General features: G+C 45.2%; 1 protein-coding gene across 2 annotated transcripts in view; it reads left to right on the forward strand.

Annotated features, from left to right (window-relative positions):
* Positions 1-4,179: 4,179 nt before the first annotated feature.
* Positions 4,180-17,451, forward strand: part of LOC121575213 (SLIT-ROBO Rho GTPase-activating protein 3) — a 112,140-nt gene continuing 98,868 nt past the window's right edge. For both annotated transcript variants that reach the window (XM_041888172.2, XM_041888173.2), the window contains exon 1: positions 4,180-4,717. In XM_041888172.2, coding sequence (XP_041744106.2) covers positions 4,651-4,717 — 67 coding nt within the window. In that variant the 5' untranslated portion in view covers positions 4,180-4,650. The remainder of the gene's footprint in view (positions 4,718-17,451) is intronic.

A 17,451-nucleotide genomic window follows, 5' to 3' on the forward strand; every position in this document is an offset into this window, starting at 1 on the left:
CAAGAGAGGAGGGTCTTGAATCAATATTTGTTTTACTCTACCTTACATTGGTCTGCAGAATCCCTATCTGGAACAATTTGTGCATAAAATCGAATGTATTTCAAGATGTGAGACAGTAAGGTGTCTCACGGCTGAGGGAGATGGCAGGAAGTCTTTCAGGTGAAGTCAGGCGTTTCTTATACAGCAATGTATAAGAAACGCCCTCCTTCCCCTCCCTCCTCCCTCTCTGTGGATGACTTCGTCAACCATTTTGAAAAGAAGGTTGACGACATCCGATCCTCATTTATTAAGTCAAATGACACCGCTGGTCCTGCTCAAACTGCCCTACCCTATGCTTTGACTTCTTTCTCCCCTCTCACTCCAGATGAAATCTTGCGACTTGTGACGGCCGGCCGCCCAACAACCTGCCCGCTTGACCCTATCCCCTCCTCTCTTCTCCAGACCATTTCCGGAGACCTTCTCCCTTACCTCACCTCGCTCATCAACTCATCCTTGATCACTGGCTATGTCCCTTCCATCTTCAAGAGAGCGAGAGTTACACCCCTTCTCGAAAAACCTACACTCGATCCCTCCGATGTCAACAACTACAGACCAGTATCCCTTCTTTCTTTTCTCTCCAAAACTCTTGAGCGTGCCGTCTTTAGCCAACTCTCTTGCTATCTCTCTCAGAATGACCTTCTTGATCCAAACCAGTCAGGTTTCAAGACTGGTCATTCAACTGAGACTGCTCTTCTCTGTGTCACGGAGGCTCTCCGCATTGCTAAAGCTAACTCTCTCTCCTCTGCTCTCATCCTTCTAGACCTATCTGCTGCCTTTGATACTGTGAACCATCAGATCCTCCTCTCCACCCTCTCCGAGTTGGGCATCTCCGGCGCGGCTCACTCTTGGATTGCGTCCTACCTCACAGGTCGCTCCTACCAGGTGGCGTGGCGAGAATCTGTCTCCGCACCACGTGCTCTCACCACTGGTGTCCCCCAGGGCTCAGTTCTAGGCCCTCTCCTATTCTCTCTATACACCAAGTCACTTGGCTCTGTCATATCCTCACATGGTCTCTCCTATCATTGCTACGCAGACGACACACAATTCATCTTCTCCTTTCCCCCTTCTGATAACCAGGTGGCGAATCGCATCTCTGCATGTCTGGCAGACATATCAGTGTGGATGACGGATCACCACCTCAAGCTGAACCTCAGCAAGACGGAGCTGCTCTTCCTCCCGGGGAAGGACTGCCCACTCCATGATCTCGCCATCACGGTTGACAACTCCGTTGTGTCCTCCTCCCAGAGTGCAAAGAACCTTGGCGTGACCCTGGACAACACCCTGTCGTTCTCCGCTAACATCAAAGCGGTGACCCGATCCTGTAGGTTCATGCTCTACAACATTCGCAGAGTACGGCCCTACCTTACACAGGAAGCGGCACAGGTCCTAATCCAGGCACTTGTCACTCGCTGTTGGCTGGGCTCCCTGCCAGTGCCATTAAACCCCTACAAAAAAAAAAACAGAATGCTGCAGCCAGTCTGGTGTTCAACCTTGCCAAGTTCTCTCACGTCACTCCGCTCCTCCGCACACTCCACTGGCTTCCAGTTGAAGCTTGCATCTGCTACAAGACCATGGTGCTTGCCTACGGAGCTGTGAGGGGAACGGCACCTCCGTACCTTCAGGCTCTGATCAGTCCCTACACCCAAACGAGGGCATTGCGTTCATCCACCTCTGGCCTGCTGGCCCACCTACCTCTGTGGAAGCACAGTTCCCGCTCAGCCCAGTCAAAACTGTTCGCTGCTCTGGCACCCCAATGGTGGAACAAGCTCCCTCACGACACCAGGACAGCGGAGTCACTCACCACCTTCCGGAGACACTTGAAACCCCACCTCTTTAAGGAATACCTGGGATAGGATAAAAGTTGTCCTTCTACCAGACCCCCAAAAAAATTAAACTAATATTGTAAAGTGGTTGTCCCACTGGCTATCATAAGGTGAATGCACCAATTTGTAAGTCGCTCTGGATAAGAGCGTCTGCTAAATGACGAAAATGGACATGCAATGTAATGTACAGTGTTCAGCAGTCGACTTGGATATTTACACATGGATCCACAAACATAAGAGAAAGATATAATAAACTCAGGACTGTGGAGACTGAGATGAAGAAGGCATGCAGGAACCACCTAGAATGATGTCAAGAAAGATGCACCGCTGAGGCCCTTTGCTCCACTAGGAGCTGAAAGGAATAAGTCAAGCGAGTCAAGTGATGTGCATACACGACTGCCATCCCCCATTTAACATAACAGACAGGTGTACAGGAAGGAAGAGCCAGCCTAACAAACAAACATGACTCATTTTGACACTACTGAAAAATATTATTTAGAAGACTGTGAATGTTGCATTAAAACATAAAGCGCATATGTGGTATAGGTTTAACCAAAAGTGAGAATCAGATGTGTGTGAATGATTCAGAATGGAGCACTGCTACTTTTCATTGCATTGTTTATAATAACGTAATAATACTTTATCTTTTTAGCCGTCTCCAATCAGAGTTTTGAGTTTCATCAATCCTACAGTATATTTATTTGCTTCTACTGTGTGCTAGACCATTTTTCACACTCAGATCCAGAGCCAACACAATGTTTAGGGCTCAGTTACAATAACATTGGCACAGCCAGCAAAACATTCACATCTTTGTTACCATGCCTATAGTCATACATCTTCTGCATGTGTAACACATTGCAGTATTTGCGTCTATGACGCCTCCATTTAGCAAAACAACCTACAGATCCAATATACATTGAGTGAGTGTTTGTGTGCAATCCTTCATGTGAGGATTGTTTTTCATCTAACCTTTATTTTATTTATTTATTTATTATTACATCTAACCAGAGCACAGAAAGATTGGCTACTCCTGGAATGAGATGGAGAAGACTGCCCAACGTCAAGTTTGCTGGAGAGGCGTCGTTGACGGCCTACTGTATGTTCCTCATGGGGCGATGGGCCTAAGTAAGTAAATGATTCATCTTTATTTAAAGCAGGAAGTAACATGAAGACAAATAATTTTTTCCAACAGAGACTTGGAATTGAGTTTCAATGATATTAAAGAGGTGCCGAGGGTGTTGATTAATAATCCCAGTCACAGTGACTGGGCTAGGCTTCATGTAGGGTGTCAGGTAGCCTTGCAGTTAAGAGTGTTGGGCCAGTAACCAAATGGTCGCTGGTTTGAATCCCCGAGCCGACTAGGTGAATAATCTGTCGATGTGCCCTTGAGCAAGGCACTTAACCCTGTAATACCAACCCTGGAACAAACAGCACAAGCCTACCTTTAACTATCAACACTACACTGGCCTTGCACACCTACAATATGTCCCCATAACACACACACACACACACACACACACACAAACATTGGCTTTCTACTTGCATATCAAAGCAACATGCAGTTGTGCACATTTCCCACACAGACCTACATACCCCCAGGCCTTTTCCCCTCACATCCCACCACCAATACATGACTGCTGCCCTGCCACCCCACTACAGGACCTGCATATCAAGTGTGTGTGATATAACAGTGTGTGGTGTCTGCACACATTAACGTGAAAATCTGAAGACAGCAGAGGCTCTCCCTCACCACAATGGAGAAACTTAGTACTGTTGGTATTACATATGCCTCTATAAGGGCCACAGCCATGGAAGTAATGTGTGTTAGCAAGGCTGGAGGGGGGTTGCCATGACAATGAGTAGAGTATGCTATTCTTCTCTCTTAATAGATGATTATCAATATGTTTTGACCAATGCAGCTTTTAATAAAAACATGAATGTGAATTTAATTTATTGATTAACACACTACAAAGCAAAACAGGAGAATAAAACTGACAGAGCTTCTAATAGCAGATCCTGTCACCTGTGTAATCATGTATGTTGATTGCATTTAATTGATTGCAGAACAATTCAACAGAACCATTTATGACAGAATAAGACACTAACTGGTAGAATAAGGGACTATTTAGTCGACATTTAAGAAAATGCAAGAGATCATATCAAATTAAAGAAAAAAACAGCCTAACAGATACCACATTTCATGCAACACAATGTGCGTGTGTGAGTGAGAGTGAGAGTGAGAGTGAGAGTGAGAGTGAGAGTTCTACAACGGGAGGAGACTCGTGTGACGTTCGACTCAATTCATATGTCCCTGCAGCGCAAATTCTCAGAGCGCACAGCTAATCAAAGACGGATCGGTGTACACCGCGAACGCACAAATATTCATTTTTGGGCACACTAGAAATAAAGAAACCATCGGAATGGGTGAACGCCTAGTTTACACCCACAATCATTCTATGACCATTATTTTCTTGCTTTGAGTAGAAGGATTTTGTTTTTCTCCGCTGCAGCTTTTGCTTTGGATGGCATGCTTTATCAAGAAAGGAAGAGCCCCTCTTCTCTCACAGAAGCGTAGTACTTCTCTACAAGATAAAATAGACATAGCCCTCTGCAGGTGAGCATTAGTGAGCTCACTATATAATTTCGCGTTTCATTTCTTCATTAAGTGATTAGCGTTATTTAATTTTTTGCATTGAGCTAATCCGACACAAAGAGCAGAGGACGGAGAAAAACGCTGCAGGAGTCGAGAATCATCATAGAGGACCTCTCGCGCAAGCCCCCACGAAAAATGTCATCTCAAACCAGAGTCAAGAAGGACAAGGAGATCATAGGAGAATATGAAACGCAAGTCAAAGGTGGGTAATAAAGGATATGCAAATTCAGAAATGTTTTGACCTTGTGGAACTGCATCAATAGCACTGCAAGCTAAATGACACATGAGACAAAAGTGGGAAAGCATAGGCTACAGTTTCATTTCTACATTTCAATGAATCATAAGTAAATCGACATTTAGCTTTTGTGCCTGCTTGGTCCCCTTACCAGTGATGAGTGGTCCTTAAGTAGTAGACAGAGCGTCCATCGCTGTGGGTTGGCCAGTGATGGTTGGTTTGGTCACCTTTATTATCAGCATCCCTATCTATGTAGCTTTTTGCATATCATTATATTGTGCCCTGCCTTCTGGTGACAGGTGATCTGTCAATTAACTTCTGTAGAACCATTGATAAGGCCACTGGACATGTGGGAGAGACCACTCAATTCTTATATGCACCCTAGAAGACGCCAGGGTAATAGACAAGGTTTAGAAAGTCGGAGTCGTACATGGGTTTTTCCGTCTGGTTCGTTTTAAGGTCAGTGTGGTTGAAAGGCTGCACTCTTTGTTGCTGGGTAGAACGATCTGTGGCCTGTCATGGTCCCTCTGTGGCTGGGGGGGAGGTCTGGGGCTGTGCTCCGTTAATTGCGCTCCTTTGTTTACATTTATTGAGCCTTTGAGTTCAGCCACACCACATTGCCTCTATATTAATGTCACTGGAGAAGCAAATATAGCATCAATTTATAGTGGATATCAATTATATTTGAATAAATTGCAAATTGATGATCATGCGTAAATGTGCCAAACTGGTGTCCATAACTTGACAAATTGCTTGGCCATTCTCTCTTTTTTAAATGGTGCCACCGTGATTATGTCATAGCCTATGCTATTTTAGGCCAGGCTATGTTAGATATCTTTTTGCGTTATTATTAAGAAAAACACACAGATTAATGATTAATAAAGTATCTAAATTATAAATTGCATGTGTAACCTTGGAAATAGACTACAAACAATGGTAGCCTGCATTGGAAATATTCTTCAAAATCCATGTGCCACATGTCTTGAAGCAAATATTACAACTCTCAGTGTCAATGATTAATATAGCTACCACTGGATTAAATATAAACATACAGTAGCATGACACCCCTACAGCAGGGGGGCTCTGTTGGCATTCTCTCTCTCTCTCTGTCTGTCTCCTCTCTCTGTTAGGAAGAATATCCTGTAGGACCGGGATCATCAACTAGATTCAGCCGCTAGCCGATTTGTTTTCTTCAGCGGATGGTCAGGATGGCGGAACATAATTACACATAATTTGTAGACTGCAAATTGACCTCAAGCAGCCCAAACAAATATAATATTTGACTAAAACATAACCATTTCAAAATGTGCTTACATTTGCATATGATCACAAACACAGAGTGTACAAAACATTAGGAACACCTGCTCTTTCCATGATAGACTGACCAGGTGAATCCAGGTGAAAGCTATGATCCCTTATTGATGTCAGCTGTTAAATCCACTTCAATCAGTGTAGGTGAAGGGTAGGAGACAGGTTAAAGAAGGATTTTTAAGCCTTGAGACAATTGAGTATTGTGTATGTGTGCCATTCAGATGGTGAATGGGCAAGACAAAAGATTTAAAGTGCCTTTGAATGGGGTATGGTAGTAGGTGCCAGGCGCACCAGTTTGAGTGTGTCAAGAACTGCAACGCTGCTAGATTTTTCACACTCAACAGTTTCCCGTGTGTATCAGAATGGTTCACCACCCAAAGGACATCCAGCCAACTTGACACAACTGTGGAAAGTATTGGAATCAACATGGGCCAGCATCCCTGTGGAACGCTGTCGACACCTTGTAGAGTCCATACCCCAATGAATTGAGGCTGTTCTGATGGCAAAAGGGGGTGCAACTCAATATTAGGAAGGTGTTTGTAATGTTTTATACACACAGTGTGAATCTCTCTATGAATGGGAATACTTTGGAACAGATTTCCAAAATTAAAATCACTTGGCGCTGATTTGCTGGTGTTTTTACAGTCTTTTATGTCCCCCCCATTCTTTTTTTTCTTTTTTGTTTGCTCAGAAAACTTGAGGGGCTGATGGGTCTTCTCATGCGGATGAGAGGCTCTAAAGATGTTATGAAAGATACAGATGTTGTTTTCCATGCTGCCTATAGTGAAATGTCATGATATTGTTTTTATGAATCTTTACGCCCTGTTGTTTTCTGTCCTTCCTCTTGGAGCATCAAGACCTAATTAAGCAAAAGTAGATTTACTTTATGTGACTGAATGTCTTACCCTGGGCCAGACAGTATCTATAGCTGCTCATATTAGCCTTTCACTCACAGTTATTGTCTGTGATCAATTAGACAGAATGTGTTTACTCTCACTGTTCACACCCTATAATAGTGTGGACGATCACAATTTCACTGGCCTTCTAGCCTTTTGTTGCCTGGACCTGCCTCACTGCACCTTTTTATGTACTGTACATAGTTCTGTTTCATTGATTTCAAAGACTGGGATTATATCTAATCTAGTAATGGATCACAGACTGAGAGATTAGATTTGTGATTTAGGCCTGATGTAAAGGCTTTTAGGGAATTCCGTCAGGGTTGCAGCTGGGGATTTGTAGTTTATTATTGTCAAGCGTGTTAATCTGTTATTCACAATGTTTATCACTGGGTTTGGCGAGACATGTTTTTAATATGTTACCAATGATGCAATTTCACCCAGTGCCATCCTAGATAATCCAGCCCGTGCTGCTGTCACTGTCTTCCTATGCATCTCAGGGTAGTGGCCGTGCGGTGTGAAATACAAAGGAGGTAAATAAGAGATGGAGCTGGATCATTGAGAATAATACTGTGAATAGTCTACTACTGTAAGAATGGGAATACAGGGAATATTTTAGCATGGTAGAGAAGCATGAACTCCTCAGAAATGCTGTAAATAATGTAAGCCATCCAAATGAACCATAAAGAGAGAGGGGGTGGCGTATAAGCTGTAAACTGTATGGTGTAACATAAGGATGAACAAGTGACTGAACAGGCACCAAGAGAATGAGGAGAACCATCTTAAGCATCAGTGCTGCTAAGTGGGCTGGGTTGAGTGGCAGTGTAAGCGAGAGAGGGAGAGTTCCCCACTCCCACCCAGTCTCAGTTATGGTGCTGCAGGGGCTTATGGTTAATGATCCCCTGAGTCAACCCTCAGACGCTAGGCTAGGAGGAGAGTGTGAACTGCTACTGGAGGATTATGGGTTGCTCTACAGCACCACTCCCACTCGTACTACTACTGGGGTAGGGCTGTATGTCTACTACTTCTGTTACTGTTGGTAATACTGGTGGTGAAACCTAATGTTGCCTTATATGGTGCTGTGACTTTAAATTATGAGTTATAACAAACACATAGCGACATTTTGGCCTTGTATTGAAAGTTGGCACTGGGATCTAGTTAACAACATCTCGTCTTCAGCTTGCCATTGGCCAGACTTCTCCAGCATGGCTCCTCTCTCTCTCTGCCATGGCACTGTGCCGATTGGAAGGCCGTTTTGTTCATTCAACCATCTATTATTCAGCATACATCTGAAGCTGCCATGGGAGCCATTCTCTTGTTCCATAAAGCCTGGCTGTGTGTAAGACAAGGCCTTGAAAGAGAGCACGGAAGAGACTGATGCTAATTTATGGAGAAATTCGCCTCTTCACTCATTCTCAGCTGCTCAACCACACAGAGGGTCTCCAGCCACCAACACAGGGGGGCTCTGACATCCACAGCCTGTTGGTTTTGTTCATCAGTTGGATAACAACAATGGCAGCGTTTTGGGGCTCTTTCTGTCTGTAGGGCCCAGCCACTGTGCTTTAGCGAGCAGGCCTTCCTAATTGACCTGGCCCAGGTATCCTGGATGGATATAGATCTCATTCCGTCAGTAGAGGATGCCTGGTTGTTCTTTAAAAGTAATTTCCTCTCAATCTTAAATAAACATGCCCCATTCAAAAAATACAGAACTAAGAACAGATATAGCCCCTCGTTCTCCTCAGACTTGACTGCCCTTGACCAGCACAAAAACATCCTGTGGCGTACTGCATTAGCATCAAATAGCCCCCGCGATATGCAACTTTTCAGGGAAGTTAGGAACCAATATACACAAGCAGTCAGGAAAGCAAAGGCTAACTTTTTCAAACAGAAATTTGCATCCTGTAGCACTAACTCCAAAAAGTTTTGGGACACTGTAAAGTCCATGGAGAATAAGAGCACTTCCTCCCAGCTGCCCACTGCACTGAGGCTAGGAAACACTATCACCACCGATAAATCTACAATCATCGAGAATTTCAACAAGCATTTTGCTACGGCTGGCCATGCTTTCCACCTGGCTACCACTACCCCGGCCACCAACTCTGCACCCTCCGCTGCAACTTGCCCATGCCCCCCCGCTTCTCCTTCACACAAATTCAGACAGCTGATGTTCTGAAAGAGCTGCAAAACCTGGACCCCTACAAATCAGCTGGGCTAGACAATCTGGACCCTTTATTTCTAAAACTAGCCGCCGAAATTGTCGCAACCCCTATTACTAGCCTGTTCAACCTTTCTTTCGTAACGTCTGAGATCCCCAGAGATTGGAAAGCTGCCACGGTCATCCCCCTCTTCAAAGGGGGTGACACTCTAGATCCAAACTGTTACAGACTTATATCCATCCTGCCCTGCCTTTCGAAAGTATTTGAAAGCCAAGTTAACAAACAGATCACCGACCATTTCGAATCCCACCGTACCTTCTCCGCTATGCAATCCGGTTTCCGAGCTGGTCATGGGTGCACCTCAGCCACGCTCAAGGTCCTAAACGATATTATAACCGCGATCGATAATCGACAGTACTGTGCAGCTGTCTTCATCGACCTGGCCAAGGCTTTCGACTCTGTCAATCACCGCATTCTTATTGGCAGACTAAATAGCCTTGGTTTCTCAAATGACTGCCTCGCCTGGTTCACCAACTACTTCTCAGATAGAGTTCAATGTGTCAAATCGGAGGGCCTGTTGTCTGGACCTATGGCAGTCTCTATGGGGGTGCCACAGGGTTCAATTCTTGGGCCGACTCTTTTCTCTGTGTTAACAAACCTCCAAACGAGCTTCAATGCCATACAAGACTCCTTCAGTAGCCTCCAACTGCTCTTAAACACTAGTAAAACTAAATGCATGCTCTTCAATCGAACGCTGCTGGCACCCGCCCACCCGACTAGAATCACCACTCTCGACGGGTCTGACCTAGAGTATGTGGACAACTACAAATACCTAGGTGTCTGGTTAGACTGTAAACTCTCCTTCCAGACTCACATTAAGAATCTTCAATCCAAAGTTAAATCTAGAATCGGCTTCCTATTTCGCAACAAAGCCTCCTTCACTCATGCTGCCAAACATGCCCTCGAAAAACTGACTATCCTACCGATCCTTGACTTCGGCGATGTCATTTACAAAATAGCCTCCAACACGCAAATTGGATGTAGTCTATCACAGTGCCATCCGTTTTGTCTCCAAAGCCCCATACACTACCCACCACTGTGACCTGTACGCTCTTGTTGGCTGGTCCTCACTACATGTTCATCGTCAAACCCACTGGCTCCAGGCCATCTATAAATCACTGCTAGGCAAATCCCCGCCTTATCTTAGCTCATTGGTCACCATAGCAGCACCCACCCGTAGTCTGCGCTCCAGCAGGTATATCTCACTGGTCATTCCCAAAGCCAACACCTCCTTTGGCCGCCATTCCTTCCAGTTCTCTGCTGCCAATGATTGGAACGAATTGCAAAAATCTCTGAAGCTGGAGACTCTTATCTCCCTCAATAACTTTAAGCATCAGTTGTCAGAGCACCTTACCGATCACTGCACCTGTACACAGCCCATCTGAAATTAGCCCACCCAACTACCTCATCCCTATATTGTTATTTATTTTGCTCTTTTGCACCCCAGTATCTCTATTTGCACATAATCTCTTGCACATCTATCATTCCAGTGTTAATACTAATTGTAATTATTTTGCACTATAGCCTATTTATTGCCTTACCTCCATAACTTGCTACATTTGCACACACTGTATATATATTTTCTGTTGTATTTTTTTTTCTTTATGTTTTTTTACCCCATATGTAACTCTGTGTTGTTGTTTTTATCGCACTGCTTTGCTTTATCTTGGCCAGGTTGCAGTTGTAAATGAGAACTTGTTCTCAACTGGCTTACCTGGTTAAATAAAGGTGAAATAAATAAAATAAAAATAAAAATAATGAGCTTCAGTTTGGAGATGGCACCTGTCGTGGTGAGTTATTGCATTTTGGGTATGGATTATGTATACGAGAAAGAGAGGGGGTTGATGATCAGTGGTGCCTTTCTGATAGGACATGGCACAGCACAGCTAGCTGCTGCAAGGTTGCTTGGCTTGTATTTATAGAACATTGATAGATTGGTTTCAGTAAGTCATCAGGGAATTATTTAATAGTCATTTGAGCTTGAGGATAAAGACGTATGAGCCAATAGGAAAGGACAATGTTATCACTGTGATTAGTCTCTGTTTCCTCTTAAATTGATGCATTTTAAATGATTCACCAAGCAAGAAAACAACTTCACATCACCACAAACATTTTGCTCAAAATATTTGTGAATTCATAAGTCAACTTCTCTTTTGCCATCATTGCAAATGCAGTGCAGCCCCCTGTATGTATGATGTATGATACAGAGAGGAGAGGATTCTACAAGAAAAGCCTTTCCTCCTGCAAGAAGCTCAGAGACAGCATGGATCAAAGGTCTTGGGATCATACTGTACATGCACTAGTTGGATTGCACACGGACGTGCAACACATTACATTTACATTTTAGCAGACGCTCTTATCCAGAGCGACTTACAGGAGTAATTAGGGTTAAGTGCCTTGCTCCAGGGCACATCGACAGATTTTTCACCTAGTTGACTCAGGGATTAGAACCAGCGACCTTTCGGTTACTGGCACAACGCTCTTAACCACTAAGCTACCTGCCGTATGTCTCTGTAATCTCAGTTTCTTGTTCATCCATTACAGTTTACAGGAAAGCTTCTCTACTTCCTTCTATGCTAGATTGGCTTGATGACCTAATACTGACGCATTTCCAATGCTTGTTTTCTCCCATTACATAATCCCTTCTAAACCACTCAGTTGTGTAGCCGGGCCATTTGGTGCAGCTCCCATGGCGTGGTTGTCTTGTGAATGGTTCGTTTTTTATTAGATTTGTCTGTTATTTATCTTGTACTGTTCTCTCTCCCTCTCCCCCCACACCCGGCCCTGACTGGGGGACAGCATGTTGCCTGTCCTGTTGGCAGCCTTCCCTGGCCCTGGCTCTGGTGCTGTAAACCTGATCCCATTGCAGGAGAAGTGCTGCAGAGCTATCTCCTCAGACTCCTTTTGTTATTTTTTTAGAACAGTGAACCCTTAATGAACAGGATGACGGAGCTTTGAATAACATGCCCACTGAAATCTGCTCCAAAATGTTCTGTATATTAGTTTATTTTGATGGCTCATCATCCTTTCACCACATTAGCATTTTTCTGTAGCTGTGATGCTGTCTAAAGTATTGTTTATGGTGCTTATGAGATCTGTAGTTCCCTACTGAACTCTTCCACTTGTTAGTACTTGATTGGAAATGTCACCATGTACACTACAGGCTCTAACATTCATATCATGACTCAGTGAACAGAGACACATATTAATGACTTGCCTTCCTTAGAAAATACAGAGGTTACCTTGCAGCATAGCATCTTTCTCAGATCACAGCTCGCTAATGACCGGTACACTCACTGTCTATCTAACCCTGGTGATACTCATGTACAAGCATGCCGGTAATTTCCTCACTAATAGCACACACAGACAGACAGACAGACAGACAGACAGAGGAAACAGGGTCATGTTGCTGCAGGCAGGCAGCACTCTGTGGTCTGGTCAAGGGAGTTTTCAGTTTTCACACCTTTGGGCTCAGGTTTCTGCTACTAGGCTAGTGATCCTTCTCTGCAGGTTGTCCTCAGCCAGACCAAAAGCAAACAAACTCAACCTGCTCTGCAGAGGCAATAAAGTAAGTGGGATTTGATTCACGTCTCACGTAGCAGATATGTCCAAAAGCACTCTGTCTGTGTAATGGCAATGTTACCCAGAGGTCTGCTAAATACCCCTGGGATATTTAGAGTAACAAATCTAGCCTCTGATTTCTACAATACAGGCAGAATGAATGCAAAATAATGCAAATATCCTCTGCTAGAACCATACCCACAGTCCAACTATGCCTTACTGAGGTTAGAGAGAACCATATAGTGTATATCATGTACTGATGGCCTCCCATAATATTAACCCTCATGCCTCAGGATTCTCCCCAGGCTTCCCTTTGTCTTGACGAGAAGTAGACCAATACGCAGCGTGTTGAGCGAACATGATTGACTTTATTACCGTCAGTGATAATAAGCACACTACACAAAACAATAAACGACTCGTGAAGTCCACGGTGACAAAGACCGACAAGGAACAAAAACCCACAAACCCAAAGTGAAACACAGACAGTTAAATATGGCTCCCAATCAGAGACAACCAGCAAACAGCTGACACTCGTTGCCTCTGATTGGGAGTCACTCAGTCAAACATAGAAAATGACGAACTAGAACACCCAACATAGAAACAGAACACATAGAATGAACACACCCTGGCTCAACATAATGAGTCCCAGAGCCAGGGTGTGACAGTACCCCCTAAAGGCGCGGACTGCGACCGCGCCTCAACTAAACAAAACAGGGGAGGGCTGGGCGGGCATACCTCCTCGGCGGCGGTTCTGGCTCCGGCCTTGACCACCACCCTCCAATACACCCCCCATAGTGCCCCTGGTCCAGTCTGTCGACTTGCACCCCTGGCTTGGTGCGTGGAGGAGGAACGGGCCTTACCAGGCTGACTCTCGCACCCCTGGCTTAGTGCGAGTGGCAGGAACAGGCCGGACCGGGCTGGCGACGCGCACCGTAGGTTTGGTGCGAGTGGCAGGAACAGGCCGGGTCGGGCTGGCGACGCGCACCGTAGACTTGGTGCGGGTGGCAGGAACAGGCCGGACCGGGCTGGCGACGCGCACCGTAGGTTTAGTGCGTGGAGCAGGGACAGGCCGGGCTGGGCTGTCGACGCACACCGTAGGCTTGGTGCGTGGAGCAGGGACAGGCCGGGCTGGGCTGTCGACGCACACCGTAGGCTTGGTGCGGGTGGCAGGAACAGGCCGGGCTGGGCTGTCGACGCACACCGTAGGCTTGGTGCGTGGAGCAGGGACAGGCCGGACCGGGCTGGCGACGCACACCGTAGGCTTGGTGCGTGGAGCAGGGACAGGCCGGGCTGGGCTGTCGACGCACACCGTAGGCTTGGTGCGTGGAGCAGGGACAGGCCGGACCGGGCTGGCGACGCACACCGTAGGCTTAGTGCGTGGAGCAGGGACAGGCCGGACTGGGCTGGCGACGCACACCGTAGGCTTGGTGCGTGGAGCAGGGACAGGCCGAACCGGGCTGTGGAGACGGATAGGAGGCCTGGAGTGAATAGCGGCCACCACCCGTCCTGGCTGAATGCCTACCCTCACACACTCTGTGTGAGGCATCCGCACAGGACGTACAGGGCGGTGTACCCCTGGCCTGGTGGCCTTCTGGATCCGCCCCCTTTTCTCCTCCGTCAGCCCCGTCGTCCATGCCGTGTGCCCCCCTAAAAATTTTCTGGGGGTTGCCTCACGACCGTCCGACGACGACCCTGATCACGCCGTAGCTCCTCTCTACGGCGCGCCTCCACCGTCTCACTCCATGGCCGGCGATCCATCCCGGCCAGGATTTCCCTCCCAGGTCCAGGACCCCTGCCCGTCCAAGATCTGCTCCCACGTCCAGGCTGCCTGCTCCTGGACACGCTGCTTGGTCTTGGTATGGTGGGTTTTTCTGTCACGATCGTCTTGACGAGAAGTAGACCAATACGCAGCGTGTTGAGCGAACATGATTGACTTTATTACCGTCAGTGATAATAAGCACACTACACAAAACAATAAACGACTCGTGAAGTCCACGGTGACAAAGACCGACAAGGAACAAAAACCCACAAACCCAAAGTGAAACACAGACAGTTAAATATGGCTCCCAATCAGAGACAACCAGCAAACAGCTGACACTCGTTGCCTCTGATTGGGAGTCACTCAGTCAAACATAGAAAATGACGAACTAGAACACCCAACATAGAAACAGAACACATAGAATGAACACACCCTGGCTCAACATAATGAGTCCCAGAGCCAGGGTGTGACACCCTTGTTTGTTTCATGCAGAGCAGAGGGGCTTGAGGAGTTTCAGTTATGATCCCAGCACATCCAAGAGGATGTTACGTTTAATTAGAAGGGCTAGAGAGAGCAGCCAGTATGAAAAGCATTCCAAAGTAACTGACTTCTTGCCAAGTGAGAGCCAAGGGCAGGGTTCTTCAATTCCGGTCCTGGAGGGCCGAAACACCTCTGTTTTTCATCCTCTCCTTCTAATCAGGGGCTAATTCAGACCTGAGACACCAGGTGAGTGCAATTAACTACCAAGTAGAAATAAAAAACAGAAGTGTTTCGGCCCTCCAGGACCGGAATTGAAGAACCCTGGCCAAGGGGATAGTGTTCACACATTGAGTGGATAAAAAGTGTAGACTATAGGTGTTGTTACTCCCAGTGATCACACTATTACAATTACTGAGATACAGAGATGTATACTATACTGCACAGACGCAACTAGTCTTCAGCCTTTTAGTGAAATGATGTGGATAGTTTGAGAATAAATACTATTTTGCATATCTGACAATCATTTCCTATTAAGAACTTTTGGTAAGCTTAGCTTGGAACAGAAAAAAACTATATATTTTCCTGATTGTACCTCTGTGTTCTTCTGTTTTGCCTTAGCGTATTATTCCTAAAGCTTTATTGTATTGCAATAAATCAAATAATAATTTGAAGTCTTTGACATAGAATAATTGGTTCCAGAATATATATTTTGTCTTCATCCCGAATTTGTGATGGCTGAACTGCTGGCACATGTGAAAAGTGTTAAGAAGACATGTGGTCATTTCCATGTAAAAAGCCTCATGAGCACTAACATGTGAAGTTCATAGGAGCACATCAAATTTGGTGTCAAATGAAAGCTAAGAGTCTATATATTTTTGAGAAATGAATGCATATATAAATGTTTCAAGCATTTTCCATCCTAAAAATATGGAATAAGCAAAGGCTTTGATTTCTGGTCAAACAGATGGAAAAGGGGTCTTAGAAAACATCTAGCAGAAAAAGTATTTAAAAGGTATTAGAAATACAATAATGTTGAAGTAAAGAACCCTGCCAACTAATATCAACATTTATATTTAGTTTTGCTGAAATGATTTGCTTTCTGTAAGTTTAAGAAATATTGCTTAGTGTCTTGACATTCTGTTACCAAAAAAACACATACAGTGCATTCGGAAAGTATTCAGACCCCTTGACTTTTTCCACAGTTTGTTACGTTTCAGCCTTATTCCCTCATCAATCTTCACACAATACCCCATAATGACAAAGCAAAAACTGTTTTTTTTTATTTTGCCCCAAAAAAAGAAAAAAATGAACTGAAATATCATATTTACATAAGTATTCAGACCCTTTACTCAGTACTTTGTTGAAGCATTTTTGGCAGCGATTACAGCCTCCAGTCTTCTTGGGGATGACACTACAAGTCTCTCCAGAGATGTTAAATCGGGTTCAAGTCCGAGCTCTGGCTGGGCCACTCAAGGACATTCAGAGACTTGTCCCGAAGCCACTCCTGCATTGTCTTAGCTGTGTGCTTAGGGTCGCCGTCCTGTTGGAAGGTTAACCTTCACACCAGTCTGAGGTCCTGAGCGCTCTGGAGCAGGTTTTCATCAAGGATCTCTCTGTACTTTGCTCCGTTCGTCTTTTCCTCAAACCTGACTAGTCTCCCAGTCCCTGCCGCTGAAAAACATCCCCACAGCATGATGCTGCCACCACCATGCTTCACCGTAGGGATGTTGCCAGGTTTCCTCTAGACGAGACTCCTGGCATTCAGGCCAAAGAGTTCAATCTTGGTTTCATCAGACCAGAGCATCTTGTTTTTCATGGTCTGAGAGTCCTTTAGTTGCCTTTTGGCAAACTCTAAGCGAGCTGTCATGTGTCTTTTACTGATAAGTGGCTTTTGTCTGGCCACTCTACCATAAAGGCCTGCTTGGTGGAGTGCTGCAGAGATGGTTGTCCCATCTCCACAGAGGAACTCTGGAGCTCTGTCAGAGTGACCATCGGGTTCTTGGTCACCTCCCTGACCAAGGCCCTTCTCCCCTGATTGCTCAGTTTGTCCAGGCAGTCAGCTCTAGGAAGAGTCTTGGTGGTTGAAAACTTCTTCCATTTAAGAATGATGGAGGCCACTGTGTTTTTGGGGACCTTCAATGCTGCAGAATCTTTTGGTACCCTTACCCAGATCTGTGCCTCGACACAATCCTGTCTCGGAGCTTTATAAATTAGCAAACATTTCTCAACCTGTTTTTGCTTTGTCATTATGGGGTATTGTGTGTAGATTGATGAGGGAAAAAAATATGTAATCAATTTTAGAATAAGGCTGTAACATAACAAAATGTGGAAAAAGTCAAGGGGTCTGAATACTTTCCAAGATATTGTATTTTCCAAGATATTGTATTTTCTAATTTCTCTCCATCATGAGGAGGGAGGATAATGAATGTTCACAGAAGTAACAAGTAAAGGTAGACCTACCATTTAGATATAGTGTCT

This window comes from Coregonus clupeaformis, chromosome 10, assembly GCF_020615455.1.
Source record: "Coregonus clupeaformis isolate EN_2021a chromosome 10, ASM2061545v1, whole genome shotgun sequence".
In the NCBI taxonomy this organism is placed as follows: Eukaryota; Metazoa; Chordata; class Actinopteri; order Salmoniformes; family Salmonidae; genus Coregonus; species Coregonus clupeaformis.